Genomic DNA, 25,900 nt, shown 5'->3' with positions numbered 1-25,900 from the left:
CTCTATTCCTTCTCCCCCCCACCCCCATGTCTATGAAGGTTTTACCCAACCCACCTACCCACTCACACCTTAGCGCCCCCCCGCGCCCCCCCCCCCCCCCCCCGCATTCCCCTATGCTGGGTCATTGAGCCGCCACAGAACTAAGAGGCTCCAATTCCATTGATGTCAGATAAGGCAGTTGTCTGCTAAATATACAGCTGGAGCTATAGGTGCCTCCATGAGTACTCTTTGGTTGGTGGTTTAGTCCTTGGGATCTCTGGGGGGGGGGGGTCTGGTTGGTTGATATTGTTCTTCTTCCTATGGGGTTGCAAACCCCTTCAGCTCCTTCAGTCCTTCCCCTAACTCCTCCATTGGGGTCCACACCCTCAGTCCGATGGTTGGCTTCCTGCATCTGCATCTGTATCAGTCAGGGTCTGGCAGAGCCTCTTAGGGGACAGCTCTACCAGGCTCCTGTCAGCAAGAACTTCTTGGCATCAACAATAGTGTCTGGGTTTGGTGTCTTCACATGAGATGGATTCCTAGGTGGGGCAGCCTCTGGATGGCCTTTCCTTCAGTCTCTGCTTCACTCTGTCCCTGTATTTCTTTTGACAGGAACAATTCTGCATTAATATTTTTGAGATGGGTGGATGGCTCCAACCCTCAACTGGGGGCTGTGCCTATCCACTGGATATGGTCTCTAGAGTTTCTATCTCCCCTTTGTTGGGTATTTCAACTAATGTCATCCCTGTTGGGTCCTGGGAACCTCTTGGGTCCATGGCATCTGGGACATTTTAGTGGTTACCCCCGTTCCCCCTTCCCACTGCTACACACCTGAGTTCAAATTCTGGACCCTCTGTACTTCTCCCTCATCTCCTTATATACCTGATCCTTCCCCCTTTTCCCAACCCCTCCTCTTTCCCTCCCAGATTCCTCTATCTACCTCCTGAGATTATTTTCTTCCCCCTTTTGAGTACGGAAGCATCCAAATTTTGGTCTTCCTTCTTGGGTTTCATATTGTCTTTGAGTGCATCATGGGTATTAAAAGCTTAAATTTTTTGGCTAATATCCATTTATCAGTGAGTACATACTATGTGTGTTCTTTTGTGTCTGGGTTACCTCACTCAGGATGATATTTTCTAGTTCTATCCAGTTGCCAGTGAATTTCAAAAAGTTATTGTTTTTAATAGCCGAGTAGTACTCCATTCTGTAAATCTTTTTGTATACATTCCTCTGTTGAGGGACATCTGGGAGGTTTCCAGCTTCTGGGTATTATAAATAAGGCTGCTATGAACATAGTGGAGCATGTGTTCTTACTATATGTCAGAGAATCTTTTTGATAGATGCCCAGGAGTGGTACAACTGGGTCCTCGGGTATAACTATTTTCAATTTTCTAAGGAATGACCACACTGACTTCCAGAGTGGTTGTACCATGCTGCAGTCCTACCAGCAATAGAGGAGTGTTCCTTGTTCTCCACAGCCTTGCCAGCACTTGTTGTCACTTGAGTTTTTGATCTTAGCTATTCTGACTGGTGGGAAGTGAAATCTCAGGGTCGTTTTGATTTGCATTTCCCTGATGACTAAAAATGTTGAACATTTCTTTAAGTGCTTCTCAGCCATTTGAGATTCTTCAGTTGAGAATTCTTTGTTTAGCTCTATACTCTACTTTAAAATAAAATTATTTGGTTCTCTGGAGTCTAACTTTTTGAGTTCTTTGTATATTGTGAATATTAACCTTCTGTTGGATGTAGGGTTGGCAAAGATTGTTTCTCAATCTGTGGGTTGCGTTTTGTCCTATTAACAGTTGTCTTTGCCTTACAGAACCTTTTCAATTTTGTAAGTTCTCAGTTGTCAATTGTTAATCTTAGAGCATGAGACACTGGTGTTTTGTTCAGGAAAATTTCCCCTGTGCCAATGTGTTTCAAGGTTCTTTTCCACTTTCACTTCTATTAGATTTGGCATATCTGGTTTTATGTAGAACTCCTTGATCCACAGGGACTTGAGCTTTGTGTAAGGAGATAAGAATGGATCAATTCTTCTACCAGTTGAACCAGCACCATATGTTGTTGAAAATGCTGTCTTTTTTCCACTGGATGATTTTAGCTTGTCAAAGATTAGGTGACCATAGGTGGGTAGGTTCATTTTTGGGTTTTCAATTCTATTCCACTGATCTATCTGCCTGTCTCTGTACCAATACCATGCAGTTTTTAATCACTATTTTATTTATTTTATTTTATCACTAATTTTTACACTCCATATTTTATTCCCCTCCTGGTCCACCCTCTGAATGTTCCACATCCCATACCTCCCCACCTTTCCCCTGTCTTCATGAGGATGTCCCCACCACCCACTCTCCACCCACCAGACCTCTAAACTCCCTGGAACCTCCAGTCTCTTGAGGGTGCATCTTCTCTGACTAAATTCAGACCTGGCACTCCTCTGCTGTATATGTGTTGGGGGCCTCATATCAGCTACTGCCTGTTTGATGGCCCAGGATTTGAGAGATCTCCAAGGTTCAAGTTAATTGAGACTGTTGGTCTTCCTACTGGGTAGGCCTCCTCCTCAGCTTCTTCCTCCTTTTCCCTAATTCAACCACAGGGGTCAGTAGCTTCTGTCTATTGTTGGGTGCAAATATCTGCATCTGACTCTTTCAGCAGCTTGTTGGGTCTTTCTGAGGGCAGTCATGATAGATCCCTTTTTTGTGAGTGCTTCATAGCTTCAATAATAGTGTCAGGCCTTGGGACCTCCCCTTTAGCTGGATCCCACTTTGGGCCTGCTGGGTATTGGGTGGGGAAAAAGGACTGAAGTCCTGAGGGCTAGCAGAAAGAATGGAAAAGGCAACCTTGGGAGGTAGGAGGTTGGGAGGACCCTCCAGAATGTACCAGAGACCTGGGAGGTAAGAGACTCTCAGGACTCAAAGGGAGGGAACTTAGATGAAATGCCCTACAGTGGGGAGAGGGAACTTGTAGAGCCCACCTCCAGCAGAAAGATGGGGCATCAAGTGAGGGATGGGGTTATTATTCTACAGTCAAAACTGTAACCCATAATTGTTCCCGTCTGAAAGAACTGTACAGATGGAAATGGAGAAGAGCCTGAGGAAAAGAAGGTTTTTATCACTATTGCTCTGTAGTACAGCTTGAGGTCAGGGATGGTGATTTCCCCAGAAGTTCTTTCATTCTTGAGAATGTTTTTTGCTATCCTGGGTTTTTTGTTATTCCAGATGAATTTGAGAATTACTCTATCTCCATTAAAATTGAGTTGGGATTTTGCTGGGGATTACAGTGAATCTGTAGATTGCTTTTGGTAAAATGGCAATTTTTACTATGTTAATCCTGCCAATCCATGAGCATGAGAGATTTTTCATCTTCTGATTTCTTCTTTGACTTCTTTCTTCAGACACTTGAAGATCTTGTCAAACAGATCTTTCACTTGCTTGGTTCGAGTCACACCAAGATATATTATTTGTGACTATTGTGAAGGGTGTCATTTCCCTAATTTCTTTCTCAGCCCCTTTATCCTTTGAGTAGGGGAAAGCTACTGATTTAATTTTATATCCAGCCACTTTGCCAAAGTTGTTTATCAGATATAGAAGTTCTCTTATGGATTTTTTTTGGGGGGTTGCTTGTGTATACTATCATATCATCTGCAAATAGTGATATCTTGACTTCCTCTGTGGGGTGGTAGGCTGTGAAAGGTATCCTGGTTAATCCCAGTTAAGCTAAGGCTAGAAACCCTGATGACCCTGCAGGGATGGTAGGTATTTTGCCTGTTCCTGGGCACCAAGGCTCCTGTCACGGAGATACAGCCTGCTACAGCCCCCCCCCTCCCACCCCAGAGGTTTGCGGCCATTAGTCACATAGGAGCAGCACCCCAAGCCCTCCCACATGTAGATAAGGTATCACCAAGGTCTCAGACTGAGCTAATACGAAGTATATACTGTCAGACCATGACCCACCCCAAAACTGTATATAAGAAACCTATCCAGAAAGAATAAAGGTGTGCGAGAATTACTGTTGTCTGAGAGCTTCTGTCATAAGAGCTGTAACACTACTGTTTGGGAAAGAGATCTGTTCTCCCCAAAACACCGCCAGGAGCTCCCATACACCCCTTGCTGGCTAGTCAGCCTCCCACTTGCTCATTCTGGCCACTCAGCAGAGTGACCTGGTGCAGCTTCTTGGAGAAACTGAAGTGACAGTGGTGCAGAGGTGGAGGCAGCTGCAGCAGCAGCAGCAATTGAGGCAGCAGAGACAATTCCCCTGCCCTGCAGGGTTCTCTTCCCTTCACCTGAATCCTCACACCTGGCTGGGCCAGAGATCTCTGTGGAAAGTCTCCAGTACAAAGGCCCACAGTCCTCCTTTCCAATTTGTATCCCTTTATTTCCTTTTGTTGACTAAATTGCTCTGGCTTGAACTTCAAGTCCTATATCGAGTAGATAGGGAAAGAGTGGGGCAGCCTCATCTTGTTCCTGATTTTAGTTAGATTGCTTCAAGTTTCTCTCCACTTAGTTTGATGTTGGCTATTGGTTTGCTGTATACCACTTTTATTATGTTTAGGTATGGACCTTGAATTCTTGAACTCTCTAATACTTTTAGAATGAAGAAATGTTGTATTTTGTTAAACCCCTTTGACCACCTAATAAGATCATCATGTTTTTTTTTTTTTTTGAGTTTGTTTATATAGTGGATTTTATGGGTTGCTGGGATAGATTTGGGTATATTGAGCCATCCCTGCATCTCTGAGATGAATCTACTTGATCATGGTGAATGATCATTTTGATGTGTTCTTGGATTTGGTTTGTGAAACTTTTATTGAGTATTTTTGCATCAATATGCATGAGGGAAAATAGTCTGAAGTTCTTTTTCTTTATTGAGTCTTTGTGTGGTTTATGTATCATAAAATGTATTGAGTAGTGTTCCTTCTGTTTCTAGTTTGTGGAATAGTTTGAGATGTATTGGCATTAGGTCTTCTTTGAACATCTGATAGAATTGTGCACTAAAACCATCTGGCCTGGGGCTTTTTTTTTTTTTTTTTTTTTTTTTTTTTCCGTTGTTAAGAGTTTTAATGACTACTTCTATTTCCTTATAGGCTATGGGACTGTTTAGATGGTTTATCTAATCCTGATTAACTTTGGTACTTGGTATCTGTCTAGAGAATTGTTCATTTCATTCAGATTTTCCAGTTTTGTTGAGTATAAGCTTTTATAGTAGGATCTGATAATTTTTTGAAGTTCTTCAGTTTCTGTTATTTCTCCATTTTCTTTTTTTATCACAATTTTTATTTACTTTTATTTTTATTTTATTTTCCATATAAGTGTTCAATTTTATCAGAATTTTTTTCTATATAGATTTTCAAATTTTTCATAATTTTTTATACTTGTCTTCATTTTTATTGGTAATTTTTTAATGTTTTCAATATTTTTATAAGTTTCTACATTTGTCTTCATTTTTATCAGCAATTTTTCATAAATGTCTTTAATTTTATCAGAAATTATTCCATATTAATTTTCAATTTTACCAGAAATTTTTCTACATATTTTCAATTTTTTCATAATTTTTTTCTATATTTCATTTTTATTAGTAATTTTTCCATGTCTTAAAATTTATCAGAATTTTTTTCTATATTTGTCATTTTTATCAATAATTTTTCTATATTGCTTCATACTTATCAGACTTTTTTCCACATAAATCTACAATTTTATCAGAAAATTTTAAAAAATCATCTTCAATTGTTTAAGTAATTTCTCCATGTCAATTTTATCAGAAATTGTTTTACAGACATTTTCAATTTGTTCATAAATTTTTTCTGAATTTGTCTTCTATTTTATCAGTAATTTTTCTATATATGTGTTCAAATTATCAGTAATTTTTCCATGCAAACATTCAATTTTATCAGAAACATTTTTACAATCATCTTCAAATTTTTAAATTTTTTCCAGTTCTTAAATTTATCAGAAAGTTTTCTACATACATTTTCAATAGTTTTCATAAATTGTATCTATAATTGTCTTCAATGTTATTAGTAGTTTTTGAAGTATGTCTTTAAATTTTACTAAAATCATCTTCTTTTTAAACAAATTTTTTTCATGATAAATTATATCAGAAAATTTTCTACATTTTTAGTTTGTTCATAATTTTTTGTCTTTATTTATATTAATAATTTTTCCAGCAATGTCTTCCATTTTCATAAATACTTTCTATATTTGTGTTCAATTACATCAGTAATTATTTGATGTATGTCTCCAATTTTATCAGATTTTTTTTTCAGGTAAATCTTCAATTTTATCAGAAATTTTTCTACAGACCTTTTCGATTTTTTCATAAATTTTACTTTCTCTTCATATTTATCAGTTCTTTTTCCATGTTTTCAATATTTTCATACATTTTCTATATTTGTTCTCTTTTATTATAATTTTTCCATTAAAGTCTTCAAATTTATCAGAAAATTTTTCTATATATATCTTCACTCTTATCAATATTTTTCCATGTCTTCAAATTTATCAGAAATTTTTAAAATATAAATGTTCAATTTTATCAAAACATTTTCTACAGACATTTCCAATATATTCATAAATTTCTCAGTAATTTTTCCAGAAATTTCTTCAGATATTTCACTATTTTTTCTATATACATCTTTATTTTTATCAGTAATTTTTAAGGTATGTCTTCAATTTTATCAGAAAATTTTCTAAAATCATCTTTTTAAAATATATTTTCTCTGTTAATTTTCAATGTTATCAGAAAATTTTCTACATTTTCAATTTCTCATGGATTTTTTGTTTGCCTTCATTTATATTAATAATTTTTCCAGCAGTGTCTTCAATTTTTATATTTTCTAAATTTGTCTTCAATTTTATCAATAATTTTTGATGTCCTTATCAGAATTTTTCTCAAATATTCAATTTTATCAGAAATATTCCTATATTTTCAATTTATTCGTATTTTTTTCTATATTTGTCTTCATTTTTATCAGTTATTTTTTCATGTCTCCAATTTTTTTCATTCTTTTTTCTATATTTTTCTTCATTTTATCAGTAAGTTTTTGATATATTTTTATCAGTAAATTTTCCACATGTCTTCAAATTTGTCAGAAATTTTCTCAATGTAAATATTCAATTTTTTCAGGAATTGTTCCACAAGTCTTCAAAGTTTTAAGAAATTTTTTCCATGTCAATTTTTGTTTCTTCAGAAATTGTTTTGTAGACATTTTAAATGTTTTCATTTATTATTTTTATATTTGTCTTCAGTTTTTATCAGTAAATTTTCCATGTCTTTAGTTTTTCATTAATTTTTCTATATTTGTCTTTATTTTTATCAGTATTTTTTTTATGTATGTCTTCAATTTTATAGAAAAATTTCCTAAATTCATGTTCAACTTTTTAAATACTTTTTTCCATGTCAATCTTTAATCAGAAAATTTTGTACTTTTAACATTTTTAATATTTATGTATGTTTTTATTGGTATTTCCATAAATATCTTTAATATTTTCATAAATTTTATTTATATTTGTTTTAATCTGTAATTTTTCATAATTGTTTTAATTTTTATTAATTTGTGCTATATTTGTCTTCATATTTCTATTTTCCATGTTTTTCCTTTTTTCATTAACTTTTCTATATTTGTCTTCATTTTTATCAGTAATTTTTTGATGTACGTATTCAATTTCATCAGTTTTTTCAAGTAAACCTTTAATTTTATCAGAAATTGTTCTACATTTTCAATTTTTTCCATAAATTTTCTATAGTCTTCATTTTAATTAGTAACTTTTGTGTAAATGTCTTCAATTTTTTTTTGGATGTAAATGTTCAATTTTGTCAGAAATTTTTCTCCATTCTCAATTTTTCATAAATTTTTTCTACATGTCATTTTTATAAGTAATTTTTTCATAAATGACTTCAATTTTTCATTAATTTTTTTCTACATTTGTCTTCATTTTATCAGTAATTTTTATGTATTATCAGTAATTTTTTATATGTCTTCAAACTTATGAGAAAGTTTTTTGATGTAAATGTTTAATTTTATCAGAAATTGTTCTATAGACATTTTCAATGCTTTCATAAATTATTTCTATATTTGTCTTTTATCAGTAATTTTCCTCAAATGACTTGTTTTTTCATTAATTTTTCTATTATTAGTAAAATTTTGATATATGTCTTCAATTTTATCTGTATTTTTATTTCAGGTAAATTTTCAATTTTATCAATTTTTCTACAGACATTTTCAATTTTTCATACTTTTTTCTATATTTGTCTTCATTTTATCAGTTATTTTTGATGTATCTCTATCACTAATTTTTCCATGTCTTCAAATTTATCAGTTTTCTCCATGTAAACATTCATGTTTATCAGAAATATTTCTACAATCATCTTCAAATTTTTTAATTTTTTCCACATTAGTCTGATATTATCAAAAAATTTTCTACATACATTTTCAAGTTTTTCATAAATTGTATCTATATTTGTCTTCAATTTTATCAATAATTTTTATCAATAATATTTGTGTATATTTATCAGTATTTTCCATAAATATCTTCAACAATTTCATAAATTTTATTTATATTTGTCTTTTTTATCATGTCAATTTTTATTAATTTGTTCTATATTTGTGTTCATGTTTATCAGAAATTATTCCATAAAAGTCTTCCATTTTTTTCATTAATGTTTGTATATTTGTCTTCATTTTATCAGTAATTTTTTGATGTATGTATTCAATTTTATCAGAATTTTTTGTCAGGTAAATTTTCAACTTTATCAGAAAATTTTCTCAGACATTTTCAATTTTTTATAAAGTTTTTCTATATTTGTCTTCATTTTTATCAGTAATTTTTCATATCTTCAAATTTATCGAAAATATTTTAGATGTAAAATTTTTATTTTATCAAAAATTTTTCTTCAGACATTTTCAATGTTTTCAATAATTGTTTTCTATATTTGTCTTCATTTTTATCAGTAACTTCTCCATAAATGACTTCAATTTCTCATGAAATTTTCTACATTTCTCTTCATCTTTTCAGTAAATTCTATGTATTTTTATAAGTAATTTTGCCATATCTGACTTCAAATTTATCAGATATTTTTGCTATGTAAATATGTTAAATTTTATCAGAAACTTTTGTCATAGTCTTAAAATTTTTAAGAAATTTTTTTCATGTCAATCTTCAATTTTATCAGAAATAGTTCTAAAGACATTTTCAATTTTTTCAGAAAATATTTTTATATTTATCTTCAATTTTTTCAGTAATTTTCCATGAATGTCTTTAGTTTTTTCATTAAATTTTCAATATTTGTCTTCATTTTTATCAGTAAATTTTTGACATGTCTTCAGTTATTCAGAAAATTTTCTGAAATCATTTTTAATGAATTTTTTCCATGTTTTCAATTTTATCAGAAAATTTTCTGAATTTTCACTTTTACATAATTTTTGTATTCATTTATATTAATAATTTTTCGAGCAATGTTTTCAATTTTCATGTTTACTATATTTATCTTCAATTTTATCAGTAGTTCTTCCAGGTATATGTTCATGTTTATTAGAAAATTTTTTCATACATTTTTATCTTCATTTTTATTAATAATTTTTCCATGTATTCCTTCATATTTATCAGAAAATTTTTCCACATAAATCTTCAGTTTCATCAGAAATATTTATAAAATCTTCAATATTTAAGTAATTTCTCCATGTCAATATACATTTTATCAGATTTTTTTTCAGGTAAATCTTCAATTTTATCAGAAATTTTTCTACAGACATTTTCAAATTTTTATAAATTTCCTATATTTGTCTTCAAAATTTTATCAGTAATTTTTCAATAAATGTCAATATTTTTATTAATTTTTTCTATATTTGCTTCATTTTATGTATTTTTATCAGTAAGTTTGCCATACATGTCTTCAATTTTATCAGCTCTTTTTTTGATGTAAATATTCAATTTTATTTGTAATTTTTTTTACAATCTTTAAATTTTAAGAATTTTTTCATGACAATTTTCAATTTTACAAATTGTCCTACAGACATATTCTATTTTTTCATAAATTATTTTTATATTTATTTGTCTTCAGTTTTATCAGTAATGTTTCCATATGTGTCTTCCATTTGTTCATTAATTTTTCTGCATTTGTTTTCATTTCAATGATTTATTTGATGTTTCAATTTTATCACAAATTTTTCTAAAATTATGTTCAATTTATTTTTTAATTTTCTCCATGTATACATTTAATTTTATCAAATTTTAGACATTTTCAATTTCTTCAGTTTTTTCTATGTCTATATATTTTATCAGTATTTTTTCCAATAATGTCAATATTTTCATACATTTTTTCTAAATTTGTCTTTATTTTTTAATAAGTAATTTTTCTGTATCTTAATTTTTTGTATTTGTCTTCATTTATATCAGTAATTTTTCCATGTCTTTAAATATATCAGTAATTTTTCCATGTAAAAATTCAACTTTATGAGAAATTTTTCTACATTACTGTTGAAAGTTCTAAGAATTTTTTCCACATAAATCTTCAATATTATCAGAATTTTTCTACATACATTTTTAATTTTTTTATATTTGTCTTCATTTTTATAATTTTTCCATAATTGTCAATATTTTCATTTTTCTGTATTTGTCTTCATTTTTATCAGCAATTTTTTCATGAATGTCTTCAATTTTATCAGAAAGTATTCCATGTCAGTTTTCAACTTTATCAGAAATTTTTCTTCAGAAAGTTTCAATTTTTTTCATAACTTTTTTCTATATTTGTCATTTTCTATAAGTAATTTTTTCATAAATGTCTTCAAATTTATCAGAAACTTTTCCTATTTTGCCTTCATTGTTATCAATAATTTTTCGATATATGGCTTCACATTTATCAGAAATCTTTCCACCAAAATATTAAATGTACCAGAAATTTGTCTATATAAGTTTTCAATATTTTTAATAAATTGTATCGCTATGTCTTCAATTTTATCAACAATTTTTTGATGTCTTCAATTTTATTATAAAATTTTCAATAGACACTTTTAATTTTTCATAAATTTTTTCTATGTTAATCTTCATTTATGTTAATACTTTTTCCAGCATGTTTTCAATTTTTTGAATATTTTCTAGCTTTGTCTTCATTTTTATCAGTAATTTTTTGATGTATGCCTTCAATTCTATCAGAATTTTTTCAGGCAAATTTTTAATTTAATCAGATTTTTCCTACAGAAATTTTCAATTTTTTCATAAATTTCTTCTAGATTTATCTATGTATTTATTAGTAATTTCCCATGTCTTCAATATTTATATATGTTTTCTACATCTGTTTTTATATATTATCAGTAAATTTTTCATGGATATCTTCAAATTTATCAGATTTTTTTCTATATTTGTCTTCATTTTGATCGGTAATTTTTCCACGTCTACAAATTTATCAGAAAAAAATTTTCCTTTTCAATCTTTATCAGAAATTTTTCAATATACATTTTCAATTTTTCCAAAATTTGTCATCATTTTATCTTTAATTTTTCCATGTCTTTAATTTTTTCATTCCTTTTTTTCAATATTGGCCTTCATTTTATCAGTAACTTTTTCATATGTCTTCATATTTATCAGAAATGTTTTGATGTAAGTATTCAATTTTATCAGACTTTTTCTACAGTAGTCTTCAAATTTTAAAGAAAATTTTCATGTCAATCTTCAATTTTATCAGAAATTGTTCTACAGACATATTTAACTTTTTCATAAATTATTTGTCTTCAGTTTTATCAGTAATATTTCTGTCTTCCATCTGTTAATTTTTCTGTATTTGTCTTCATTTTTATCAGTAATCTTTTGATGCATGTCTTCATTTTATCAGAAAATTTTCTAAACTCATCACCTTTTATTAATATTTTTGTTAATTTTCTATTATATCAAAAAACTTTTACAGACATATTCAATTTTTCATGATTTTTTTGTCTTCACTTATAGTAAGTTTTTTTAGCAATGTCTTCAATTTTTAACATTTTCTATATTTGTCAATTTTATCAGAAAAATTTTGATGTCTTCAATTTTACCAGAATTTTTTCAGGTAAATAATAAATTTTATCAGAAAATTTTCTATAGACATTTTTAATTTTTTCATACATTTTTTATATTTGTCTTCATTTTTATCAGTAATTTTTCCATGTCGTCAAATTTATCAGATTTTTTTCTATGTAAATATTCAATTTTATCAGAAAACTTTCTACAAGTCTCCAAATTTTTAAAAAAAATTTTCATGTCAATCTTCAATTTTATCAGAAATTGTTCTACAGACATTTTCAATTTTTCCATAAATTATTTCTATATTTGTCTTCATTTTTATCTGTATGTTTTCATGCCAATATTTATTAATTTCTTCTATATGTCTTTATTTTTCTCAGTAATTTTTCTATAAATATCTTTCATTTTTTTATTAATTTTTCTATATTTGTCTTCATTTTAGCAGTAATTTTTTTTAATGTATGTCTTCAAGTCTATCAGAATTTTTTTTCAGGTAAATCTTTAATTACATCAGAAATTTTTCTATAGACATTTTCAATTTTTTAATACATTTTCTAAATTTTCTTCATATCCTTAATTTTTCCATAATGTTCAATATTTTCATACTTTTTTGTCTTCATTATCAGATATTTTTCCATGAATATCCTCAAATTCATCAAATTTTGTCTTTATTATCAGTAATTTTTCCATGTTTTCAAATTCATCTGAAATTTTTTAATATAAAATTTCAATTTTATCAGAAACATTTTTCCAAATATTTTCAATTTTTTCATAAATTTTTTACATTTGTCTTCATTTTTATCAGTAATTTGTATATAAATGACTTCAATTTTTCATTATTTTTTCTATATTTCTCATTTTTTTCAGCAATTTTTTGTTTATCAGTAATTTTTCCTTGTCTTCAAATTTATCAGAAAATTTTTTGATGTATTCAATTTTATCAGAAATTGTTCTACAGACATTCAGTTTTTAAATAAATTTCTATTTGTCTTCATTTTTATCAGTAATATTTCCATGTCTTTCATTTGTTCATTAATTTTTCTATATCTGTCTTCATTTTTATCAAAAACATTTTGATGTAGGTCTTTAATTTTACAATAAATTTTCTAAAATCATCTTTAAGAGATTTTTTTTCCCCATGGTTTCAATTTTATCAGAACATTTTCTACAGACATTTTCAATTTCTTTTCATGAGTTTTTTCTGTTTGTCTTCATTTACATGAGTATTTTTCAGCAATGTCTTACATTTTAAAAAACATTTTGTATGTTTGTCTTCAATTTTTTTTCAGTACATTTTTGATGTCTTAAATTTTATTAGAATTTTTTTCAGGTAAATCATCAATTTTATCACAGTTTTCTACAGACATTTTCAATTTTTTCATACATTTTTCTGTATTTGTCTTCATTTTTATCAGTAATTTTTAGATGTCTTCAAATATATCAGAAACTTTTTCAATGTAATTATTCAATTTTTTCAGAAATTGTTCTACAATAATCTTCAAAGTTTTAAGAAACTCTTTTAATGTCAATCTTCAGTTTTACAGAAATTGTTCTACATTTTCAATTTTGTCATAACTTGTCTTTAGTTCTATCAAAAATTTTTCTACATTTTCATTTTTTCATACATTTTTCTATATGTCTTCATTTTAACCAGTAATTTTGGCATATATATCTTCAAATATATCAGATTTTTTGATATGTTTATCAGAAAATTTTCTACAATAGCTTTCAAATTTTTAAGAAATTTTTTCTATGTTAATCTTCAATTTTGTCAGAAATTGTTCTACATTTTCATTATTTCCATGTCTTCAGTTTTATCAGTAATTTTTCCATAAATGTCTTCAGGTTTTTTATTAATTTTTTACATTTGTCTTCATTTTTACCAGTTTTTTGATGTATTTTTATCTGTAATTTTTCAATGTATGTCATATTTACTAGAAATTTTTTCGATGTAAATATTCAAAATCAGAATTTTTTCTACAATAGTCTTCAAATTTTTAAGAAATTTTTTTCTATGTCAATGTTCAATTTTATCAGAAATTTTTCTACATTTTCATTTATTATTTCTACGTCTTCAGTTTTATCAGTAATTTTTCCATAAGTGTCTTCAGTTTTTTCATCAATTTTTCTATATTTGTCTTAATTTTTAATCAGTAATTTTTTGATGTATCTCTTCAACTTTATCAGGATATTTTCTAAAACCATATTCAATTTTTTAAAAATATTTTTCTGTGTCAAACTTTGATTTAATCATAAAGTTTTATACAGACATTTTTAATTTTTTTATGAAATTTTTAACATTTTTGTATATTTTTATCAGTATTTTCTTCATAAACATCTTTAATATTTTCATAAATTTACATTTGTCAATTTTTATTTTTAAAATTCAATTGATTAATTTGTTCTATATTTATCTTCTTTTCTCAGTAATTTTTCCATGTCTTCTATTTTTTATTATTTTTCTATATTTGTCTTCATTTTTATCAGTAATTTTTTGATGTATGTCTTCATTTTTTCAAAAAATGTTCTAGAATCACCTTTTTTAAACAAATTTTTCCATGTTAATTTTCAATTTTATCATAAAATTTTCTACAAAAATTTTCAATATTTCATGAATTTTTACTTCGTCATTTATTTTAATAATTTTTTCCAGAAATATCTTCAACTTTTATAAATATTTTCTATATTTGTCCTCAATTTTATAAGTAACTTTTTGATGTATGTCTTCAATTTCTTTTTAGATTTTTTTTTCAGGTAAATATTCAATTTTATCAGAAATTTTCTTACAAATATTTTCAATTTTTTCAATGTCTTCATTTTTATCAGTTATTTTTCCATAAATGTCTTCCAATATTTTCATATATTTTTCTATGTTTGTCTTCATTTATTATCAGTAAATTTTCCATATATGTCTTCAAATTTATCAGAAATTTTTTTGATGTAAATATTCAATTTTATCATAAATTTTTCTATAGTCATCTTCAAATTTTTAGGAAATTTTTTCCATGTCAATCTTTACTTTTATCAGAAATCATTCTACAGATATTTTAAATGTTTTCATAAATTATTTCTATATTTGTCTTCAATGTTATCAGTAATTTTTCTATAAACATCTTCAGTTGTTTTCATTAATTTTTCTATATTCTCATTTTTATCAGTAATTTTTTAATGTATGCCTTCAATTTTATCAGGAAATTTTCTAAAATCATGTTCAATTTATTAAGAAATTGTTTCCCTGTCAATCTTTAATCAGAAATTTTTGTACATTTTCAATTTTTTATAAATTCTTTTTAATATTTGTCTATATTTTTATCAGTATTTTTCCCATAAATTTCTTCAATACTTTCATAAATTTTATTTATATTTGCTTCATTTTTTATCAGCAATGTTTTCATAAATGTCTTCAATTTTTATTAATTCATTTATAAATATGTGACAGCTGTAAAGGTTCACCCATGGGACACTGGCTGGGACAGATACAACTGCAGTGAGCCAAACCCAAGAGCAGATTCAGACACATCCTGACAGAACAAGTATCTTGAGGAAGTTTACAAGCGACTTGATGTAGAGAACATTAGTATGCCCAGCTTAGGTTTCCTACATCTGGTCACCTCTCCTGAAGAAAGACCGGCAGCTCTTCCTGATTGTGTAGCCAGTGCTCTCAGGGGCCTCAAGGACCCTCTCAGTAGACTCCACGTGTGCTCATGGGTTTGCATTTAAGAAGTTCTAAGCACTACCCTTTTTTTGTTCAAAAATTTCCTTCTAAACCCTTCAATTGCTGGCTGTTGCCTCCTCACCCACTGTTTCAATGTTCATGAGGCAGTTTTGCTGAGGAAATTCCATTCCTTAGGAGACCATTGTAGACAGACTTTTTAGGTGTTAGTTCCTGAAGATAATTTCCACAAATACCCCAAAACACACCTTTATATATATTTTTTTCTTTTTTAAAAATATTGTTTTTTTTTTTTTTTTAAGGTACTACTGTCCATTTACATGACAGTGGCTGTTGAGCTACACGAAGGGTTTCGGTTCATGGAGGTTGCTGTGCGGAACGTGTAGACGACATCATCCAGCTCCGGGATCAGTGTGGAGAAAATCCAGTTGCCAGGCTGCAGCCCACCACAGGAGTCATATCCCATATCTACAAGGAAGGCATATGGAGAAGGAACACTTACGATGGGGTCTAATTTCAAAAGTCAGTACTGACAGCTTTGTCTTTTTGTGGCTAGAAAACCTCCTTAGGACTCATATACAAATAAAGCAATGTAGTTTACTAGCTACATTAAAAACAAAACACTCCCCAAACAACAAGAACAACAAACACTTCTAGGTAGCATTTTGAATCCTGAAAACAATGTTTTACTATAATGTGTAAGAATATAAACTATTTGTTTCACAACACAACTAAGTATAAACATTTACTTTCAACTTCTGATTGCGATCTAGGGATTTAATTAAAAAATGTGATTATTCCTCACAAATAGAATAAGATGTAAAGGAACATTTATATTATCCAAGAAGAAAGAAGAGGCTATAGAAAAAGAGTAACAAAGACTCAAGACAGATGGGAGGGGAAACCCTCAGGCCAGCTCAATGTGGGACCCCAATGGGGTCCACAGTGAGTCCCCATCGGGGTTAGGAAATAACAAAATATCTGCTTTGTCATTCAGGGCTTTTAACAGGCAATTAATTGATGATAAAAAGCAAAGGCAAATGACAATGGTATTAGAAATGCCTTGAAGCCCATTCATAGTATGAGGATAGCTCTGTCTCTGCTCAGATGCTAACAAACCAGTTTACCTTTACAACACGATCTGTCCCACAGGTCACCATCAGTCCCCTTGCAATGTCCATGGACATATGGGAAATGTTATGTTTTCCTTCATGAAAGGTTGCTAGAGAAGTCCGGCTAAGAAAGAGAAAGAGAAAGAGAAAGAGAAAGAGAAAGAGAAAGAGAAAGAGAAAGAGAATTGAAATGTACCAACTGTACCCAGGCCAAAGAAAGGCAATCCTTTAGCAATAGGTGACTTACACACAATAATGGTGTTAACATTATCTTCTAAAAGTATAGCAATGGTTTTCTAGTTAAAGGGGTACAGAAAGCAAGATAATAACAAGGCTGTACAAAAGGTTTCAATGGTAGAGGTTTTGGTCCCAAAGCCAGGACCTCAAAAAGATTAAGACACTCAGCATAAAAATAATGTATTATTTCCACTGGAAAGACTGGTGCGCAAACATAAAACCATGAACCTACAGCACAAAGGAAGGATAGCACTGGAAGAGATTATGAGCAATGATGTAATAAACAATGCCAATGAATGTCTGCCACCATCAGAGCCATGGTGCAGCCCTCCCTTCCTTAGTTCACTACCCATCATGGGTGGGGACACAGGTCTCTGCTACTGCAGTCATGGCTCAGGAGAAAGGAAAAATAACAGTGATTTTCTCCTCAAGGATCTGCCCACATCAGGAACGTCTGATGAAGTTATAGAAGATCATCTGAAGAAAGAGCACAGATCTTTCCAGTCTTCTCCATATCTAAGTTGGCATGAGTGGACAAAAGTCAGCCAGCTCAATTGCTGCTGTCCACTTACACAGGGATTATGTCTCTGCAGAGCCCTGTAGGATGAGCCTGTCATCTGCGGGACTACTCCTAGCGACCTCAGAAAAAAATCTGCCCCAGCCAGTCAAGCAGCTTGAGATAAATAGTAGTGGCACAAAGTGGCACAAGCTAGGACAAAAATTTCTCTTAAAACGGTTCATGTGGATTGACGAGGTGGCTCATCAAGGTAAGGTACTTTTCCACCACTCTGATCCTTAAGAACCATATGGTAGAAGGAGACTCCACAAGTTGTCTTTGAACCTTCACACATGCCCAACTCATCCACAAATAAATGTAGTTAAAAACAAACAAATGAACATTTCAAGAGACATTCCAAAGATATGTATATGGGTAGAAATCTCTCTAGAACCTTCTCGGGCTGCCCGTATTTAGATGCCCATCAGACAGAGAGGGCAGGATGCAGTAAGACAAAGACCAGCAGGCACTCACTCCTCATCTTTGATGGAGTCGTAACAGGAATCACAAACTCGAACCTGGAACTCAAAGCCCATGACGGGGTAACTGGACCGCTTGCTGCTGCACTTCCCACAGACAGCCTGCCCACACTTCCTGCAGTGATGCTTCCAGGGTGGAGGAGGGAGACAGGAGTTAGCTTTGCATTCATATAAAAGCAGGGAGAATGTGCTTGATAAATCCCAAAAATCTACTGCATTATCACTGACACTTGGGACACATATTTTCCCAATATGCAAGGGTCTTCAAATAAAAACTTCCTTGTTTGCTAGACAACAGCTGCGTCTGCTGTTCCACACTGTCAGGCTCACAAGGAGCAGCAGTATTCAAACCAAACTCAAGCCCGTTTAGGAACCCAATGGCTGAAATTCTGGCAAGAAAAACCTATTTCTCCTTCAAAGAAAAAATCTAAAGTGAGTTTTAAATAGCCTTGATGGAAGAATAATATTCTTTTGGCTTTTAAAGCTCTGATTCAGGAAATATGCTCCAAAACTTTCTAGGACATTCCAATTATTACTATGGAGTGTAACAGACTTAAACCACTAATATCTATCTATCTATCTATCTAATCTAATCTAATCTATCTATCTATCTATCTATCTATCTATCTATCTCTGTTTCTTTCTCCTATTAATTACTGATGCATAAGAGTAACATTCATTCTTTGGTGTGTTCTTTAGACGGACTACTTCACCAACTATAATGTGCTGATCACTGCTACACAAGCATCACACAGATTCAGCTATGTTAGAGCATTTCAGGGTAATAAGAAATAAAAGAAGCCCAGCATTGACTGCCAGGCTGGATGGGGCCTTACTGAGGAGCAGTTCTTTGAGTGAAAGCAAAGAAAAGTTAGTAACACACACGGATGCTAGGCTAATCCCTCACCAACAGTGAACAATCACCACACTCTCACATAGCCCCCCAAATTCATGCTCAGCTAGATGCATTGCACAGCAGGACTTAGGCACTGAATGAGTGAGTACCCAGTGCTATCAGTGACTCAAACAGGCTACTGGGGACAAGTTTCTCAGTTAAAAAAAAGTAAGCTATTTGAGAAAGTCTTAATGAAAATGGTCCAGGTGTATTATACAGGCCCAACTTAAAATGAGCTAATAGTCACAGGGCCAGAAAGCACCCTGGGAAGGCCATCACTTACTTATTAGTAAAGGTTTAAGACATATCACTAAATTTCCTCATTTATTCTAATTTTAGTCGGGCTACTATGAAACACTGACTTTAATAGGTACTAGTCTTAAATGTAAGCAAGTTCCGCAGTTTAATAAAAAATTCTGTGGGTTCTCCAAGCACCCTGAGTTTTCTAACGTAGGACAAGCAGTGGAGCAGTGAGGGAAGGTCTCCCAGGCCCCAGGCCAGGCCACACTCACTGTCAGTCACATGGCAGTGATATAAAACAACAGAGTAACCACATTTGTAAGAACAAAGTATGATTTTCTAAAAATTCAAGTTAATGATAAAAATGATGAGATGCAAAATAAACGCTGAGAAGTAAAGCTGGCTACTCACCTGCCTCAACCCCAACGTCTTCGTGTCCCACATCTGCTTTATATTCCAGAAGAAGGGCTGCTCACACTTCTGACAGGAATCACTTTCTAACCACTGAGGAGCCTGGGGGCAGCAGGGAGGCAAAGCCAACATCCATGTGTTCACACTTGCATTTCAGGCAAATAGTACAGAGTTCTACAACGTTCTGGAGTTGATGTTTCTTTTAAATTCCACAACGTATTTCAGCTGAGGCTCCCATGATCAATGTTTAGATTTTCTCCTGTTGTTTTTATATGGCTGGTTGGTTTTAGGAGACAGTCTCACTATATAGACTGTCTGGCATGAAACTTGTAGCAACCCTTGTGCCTCAGCCTCTCGAGTGCCACAATTACAGGTGTGCACTACCGTCCCCAATTCATGATTGTTTTTTGACTGTGACAATTTAAGCACTGCTTATAGGGTCGTACAATTTGTAATCTACAAATAAGAGAATAGTTAGAATCTTTAACATATATTATATATTTCTTTGTTTTTGCTAAAGTTATCTGAAATCTATATCCACTTGAATCAAAACCCATTTCTTGTGTTTGTTTTTATTTTAAAGATTTATTTATTTTATGTATATGAGTATATTGTAGCTGTCTTCAGACACACCAGAAGAGGGCATCAGATCCCACCACAAATGGTTGTGAGCCACCTTGTGGTTGCTGGGAATTGAACTCAAGAACTCTGGAAGAGGAGACAGTGCTCTTAACCACTGAGCCATCTCTCCACATCCCCCATCCCCTTTTCCCTGAACTACCTCCTGGAAATGTTTGTAGGATCACTGTAAGACAGAGCAAAAAACCAAACTTCTCATTGCTCTATTTGGTCATCACGTCAGACAGACTCACACCTTCCTCCCCATACTGCCCAGGCCTCGGGAGCAGGTCCACTCCTCCTACCACTGAGCAGTGGGCTTTGCTATTCCCTTCCCCCACACTGACCAACAAGTATGCTGTCTATGTTCATAAACTGCCACCTGCCACACGGCTCTTCTCAATGCATTTTTGTTGAAACAATACACTTATTAGGAATGTAACAATTACTTCTCTAAACAAAAAAATGAGAAAGATAGAAAGTATACTTGCTTTTAAGACAAGTGTTTAAGCACTTGATGGTACAGGGGTAAAATAAAAATGGTAGTAATGACTATTTTCTATAAGCGAATCCAAAGGTCATGGGAAAATCAATCATGGGAAAAAAAAATCATTTTCTTGATCTTAATGTTACCACCCCAGAAAAAAAGATATTTGAAGAGGAGAGGGTAACAGCATCACAGGTCCTGAGCCATGTCAGCTGCTGGGAGAGAGGCAGTGACAGTGATGCCCTAGAGAAAGGTGACCTCAGTCAGGTAGCCTTTTACATCTTTTTTCCTACTTCTTCAAAACTTTGTGCCTCCCAGTTATTATTCTAGATATGCCACTAAAATGTTTCTATATATAACAGCCTTTAGGAAGGGGAGGGTACAAATACCCAAAGGCAGTTGAGACAGAAGACAGTCTTTAGATGCTGGGAATGAGAGAGGAAGGCTGGGAATGATGGACAGATGTGTGCCTGTGTGAGGGAGATCACCACCTGGACATGGAAGAACGTCTGTATGCATGACCAACACAGGTGGTGACAGAGTGGGTAAGGTTTGGGGACACTGTCTGGGGACAGTGTTCCTCTGGGAGGCATAGCATTTAAAATAAGGGAAGACAAGCAGGTACAAACATAAGTCAAGTTCGGGTCTTGCAGTTGTGGATGTGGTTAACGTTGGCTTTATCGCTACAGCTATGTTCAAATCCAGTGAGACCTGTATGTCTGAGAGCCGTTACAGCAGGACAAGTGCACGTGAAAGCTACAGAAAAGTCAATGTTCAACCTCCTTAGTGAAGGGCTGAGTGGGGTAAGAGCTTTGATGGGTGACTTTCTACTGTTCACAGGCTCCAGAAACCTGCTTCATTTCATTTCACAGACAGCATGCTGAATTGTCATTCTCCTTAGCACTAACTGCCAATTTGGCTATTAATGATAAAAGTATATCTCTTTCCCTCCCTCTCTCTCCTTTCAAGACAGGGTTTCTCTGTGTAGCCCTGGTTGTCCTGTAACTCACTCTCTAGACCAGGCTAGCCTCAATCTTAGAGTTAAACAGTAGCATGCAGGCACAAGGGAGGCATGTCCAGTTCGGACATTTCCCTCGAAATCCATCCCTTAGGAGGGCTCAGCATTTGAAGAGCTCTGCTTAGTCACCTGGATATTCCTTTCACATGTTAGTCAAACGACCTGTCAACAGATTCCCAGACATCTAAGTGTACTTTCAAGTGACTCAATTTGAATTCTCCATTTCTTTCTCACAGTCAGAGTGGTTCCAATAGCACAGCCTCAGGGTCAGATCCCAAACATGCCAACCCGAGCATCCCACTTGGTAGCTGTGTCCCGTTTCCTCATCTGGTATAGTCCTTGTAAGGCTGTATGACTAAGAGGATATTAATGTGTATGTGTTCGCAACAGTGTCTGATGTACAGAGGAGCCATAAGTCCCAGCAATACACAGCACTTCATGTGCTTAAACGCACTGAATCTATGCAGTGAGCCTGGGGATCTAGAACACCATGACTGCCATTGTTCAGGCAATGGAACTGTGGCTTACAGCCTGGAGCAACTGTCCACAGTCAGACAGAAGCTGAAGACCACAGGAAATCTAAGAGGCTGGTCCATCTCTCCTGACAGTCCACCATGCTCCCCACAGCCTGTGAAAAAAGGCTCTATTCCCTTTATGACACAGGGTCTCAAAACTTGGGACTGTGAAGTGATAGCTGAGCTCTGGTCTCAGAGAGCCATGGTTAAAAAGATAGCATATTATTTTGTTGAACTAAAGGGCAGAAGAAAGACCACAAGAGAAGGAAAAAATATGCTTTTAATATGTTGAGATATCAAACAATAATCAATGCATAAATAAGCATGTATTTTGGAAAATTTTTGAAATAAGAAAATTCATCATTTTATTTTGTTAATACTCAGAAGCTGTTGTTAAGCCCTAAGTTAGTACGAGCCATTTGGCTCTGAGAGTGCTTTCTATAGAAAACAGGGGTTGTTTGCACTGAGAAGAGCAAAGCAGAGCTGAGGACAAAGCCCAGCTGCTAACTGCTAGCCCAGGATGGAGGAGGCCCTGAGTTTGTGTGGTCCCTAGCACTGCAGACGTCGGGTGTGGTGGTGCATGCCTGTAGATAATTCCATTGCTCAGGCAGTGAAATCAAGGAAGACCAGGAGGCCAAGGCCATGCTCAGCCCACATAGAGAGTCCCAGGCTGGTGTGCACTACATTTCTGTCTTCAGAGACTACAATGAGGGGATGGTGGACCAGGACCCAGCCGCCCACACCAGGCAAATGCTCTACCCCTCAGTGGCATTCTCAGCCCAGAGAAGAGGATATTAACTAAGCACTGACTTCTCTTTCCTACATCCTTATCCATCTGTCTGATATGAGCAGAGGGAACACATTAATAATCCCACTTTATTATTGCCACTAACTGCTAACTCATCTGCACTGGACTGATGGAAAAGTACAGTATTCTACATTCTGAAGTCTGCTTGCTTAAACATTCTCCATAACTATAATTATTTGTTCATTCATACTTCCCAAAAGGAACAGCTCAAAATATACTCTGTCAGGGAAGCAAATATGGTCTATTGTGGGAGGGGGCTAGAAACAGTCCAGAGACACTCCAGGTGAGCAGTGTGGAGCTGGAGAACTGTGCTTTATCCTCTGGCCGCTGGCTAAGGAAGACCTGGACACTGGACAGGTCCCTGACAGGGTCAGACCTCACAGGTGGCAGGCTGCTCACCTTTGCATGACATTTCCCTAGCTAAGAAAAATTAGTATCTACTAAAAATAATGCCTCTTTTGATATAATTTGGTCCCTGCTTTCTTAGAGAGATGACTAACAGGAAGTCATTTCTGCCACACAGGAAGCACCTTGATAGACAGGATTATATTTTTCGTTTCCTAAATGTACAATTATAGTTAGTTCACCATTACATAATCTGAAGAAAGGGTACTGTTCCCACTTTCTGACTGTACTTTCTGAAAGATTGTACAAGGGATAACAAAGGTGGGTGAAAGCAGAGTAGTTAAACCCCTGAGAGAATCCCAACAGCTATGCCTGGCTATGCAGGAAGTGCATCCTCCCTGATGGGAATGATGGACCCAGGACCCAGAACCCAGGAAACAGGAAACAGGAAACAGATTGGCACACCAGCCATTCCTGGTGCATATAGCTAGAGGCTGAGAAACAGAGAACAGAGTCCTAGCAGACCTCTTACAAGGAAAGCCCTATCATGCAGCCACACAGAGCCGGTACTAAGGATGTGGCGCAGCACACCACTCCAAGCCCTACCAAAAGATTTTTAGAACATATAAAACCAGAAGTCAATCAGCAGCCATGTATCCAGAGTTTCCTGTTTGGCTTACCACACAAAGCTGCCATGAAACCTGGTAGTTTCTTTACAGGTTGGCAAGTTTCTTGTGGTAAGAAGCTGAAAACTGTTTCCTATAGACTGAACCCCCTGATTAGCACTTATGGGACATATTAAAAACTAAAGTTTCTTCAGTGAGAATCATAGATATTATGAAGCAACACAAAGCAGAGCCTTACAGGGTGGACTCTGGATTAACGCAGCACCCACTGTGATGGCACAAAGGACACACCAAACCACACAACGACTATATGACAGTACAGGGAATACATTTGACACCATATAACACATACTATAACAACACAGAATCAAAAACAATAGAAAAGAAAAAGAAAACAAAACTCATTTACCAGAAGCATGTAAGAGCCTTGCTATACAAACGTGAAGACCCAAGTTCAGATCCACAGATTTCTTACAACTGCCAGACATAGTCACACACCCAGAACTCCAGTGAGAGGTGATCAAGAGAGAGACAGGATTGCTCGCACTTGCTGTCTAGCCAGCCTAGCCAAAACCTGTGAATTCTAGGTTCAGTGAGAGACCATTCTTAAGGGATAAAGCAGAGAGGATAGATCAGGGCTCTTGATCTATCCTCCACATGTGCATCTGTATGGGCGCATGCCTGCTTGTGCGTGTGCATCTGTGTGTGTGCATATGCGTGTGTGTGCGCACATTTAATTCAACACCAAACCATTTAGCATGTGTTTTCCTCTAAGCTATCATACAGTATGGCCACCCTGTAAGTGCCTGATAATGTTTCTGGAGCGGACCTGTCTTTAGATCCACTTCTGCTTTCACCATTACAAGCCATAGATTTCACTGAGCAAAGACAGACCTCATAGGTGCCAGCAGAGATGAGTAGAAGATCTTGCCTGGAAACCATCTGATAACAGCTATAAAAAGCCTATGGATGTACACATCCCTCTAGCAGATCTATTTTCAGAAATTTGCATGGGATGAATAATTGAAGAACCTCATAATGGCAAGGTCAAGGAGAGTCACTGTGGTGCCACTCAAATGAGCAGACGATTAGACTATACAGAAATGGGAGCACCTTAGACATCCTCTCAAGCAATGATTTCACTTTATAGAAAAGGAAATAGATGTTCAGAGATTAAAACACTTATCTAGACTTATCCACACTAGTTAGTGGCTCAATGAAATTTAAAAACCAGATTGCCTTTAAAGAAAAATGTATCAGTTTGGACTCAGTAGAAGACAGCACAATGCAAACCAGAAGCAGAGAACAGAGGTGCACTTTCCCTGTGAAGACAACTGCCTGGCTATGAATGCCCTGTGACATCCTTCTCAGGGCTTCCAAGCTGCAAAGCTCTGGAGCTACATGAAGACTTCGGAAGGCCGCCAGGAATCCAAATCCATGCATGAGCTAGAATGCTATTGGTTGCAGAGAGTCCTCCAAGCTGCTATCCAATCTAAATGTTTCCCATCTCTTTAGACTGTTTCTCAATGCCAGAAACGCTCACCTAGGACGGAATACTGTACAGTAGAGATGGCTGGAGAGATGGCTGAGTCAACAAAGTGCTTCTTCCTATGAGCTCCTATCTCAGGTGCTCACACAGTCAGACATGGTGGTATATGCCTGTGATCCCAGTACTGGAGAGCTGGAGGCAGGTAAATCCATGGGGTTGCTGGCCAACCAGTCTAGTCAAATCAGTGAGCACCAGACTTGGTGTCCCAAACACCAAGATGGAGAGCAAGAGAAGAAGACACCCAGTTTTGACCTCTGGCCTTCACATGTACATGAAACCTGCATCCATGCATATATACATGAACACAATACATACATCATATTTACATAGATATGTACACACATACACACATACAAGTAAAAGAA

At 33.7% G+C, this 25,900-nt stretch overlaps 1 protein-coding gene across 4 annotated transcripts in view; it reads right to left on the bottom strand.

Moving 5' to 3' along the window:
- Nucleotides 1-15,354: 15,354 nt before the first annotated feature.
- The window catches only part of Wdfy1 (WD repeat and FYVE domain containing 1), a 50,279-nt gene continuing 39,733 nt past the window's right edge, over nucleotides 15,355-25,900 (bottom strand). For 3 of the 4 annotated variants that reach the window (XM_034521798.2, XM_076914943.1, XM_076914945.1), the window contains 4 exons: nucleotides 19,570-19,671; nucleotides 18,019-18,149; nucleotides 16,767-16,875; nucleotides 15,355-16,107 (listed from right to left, as the gene is read on the bottom strand). In XM_034521798.2, the coding sequence (XP_034377689.1) occupies nucleotides 16,048-16,107; nucleotides 16,767-16,875; nucleotides 18,019-18,149; nucleotides 19,570-19,671 (402 nt within the window). In that variant the 3' untranslated portion in view covers nucleotides 15,355-16,047. The remainder of the gene's footprint in view (nucleotides 16,108-16,766; nucleotides 16,876-18,018; nucleotides 18,150-19,569; nucleotides 19,672-25,900) is intronic. The other variant, XM_076914944.1, reaches the window with a different exon arrangement.

This window comes from Arvicanthis niloticus, chromosome 17 (genome assembly GCF_011762505.2).
Source record: "Arvicanthis niloticus isolate mArvNil1 chromosome 17, mArvNil1.pat.X, whole genome shotgun sequence".
Classification (NCBI taxonomy): domain Eukaryota; kingdom Metazoa; phylum Chordata; class Mammalia; order Rodentia; family Muridae; genus Arvicanthis; species Arvicanthis niloticus.
Note: the sequence above shows the minus strand (reverse complement) of the source record. Positions and strands in the feature narration are given on the sequence as shown.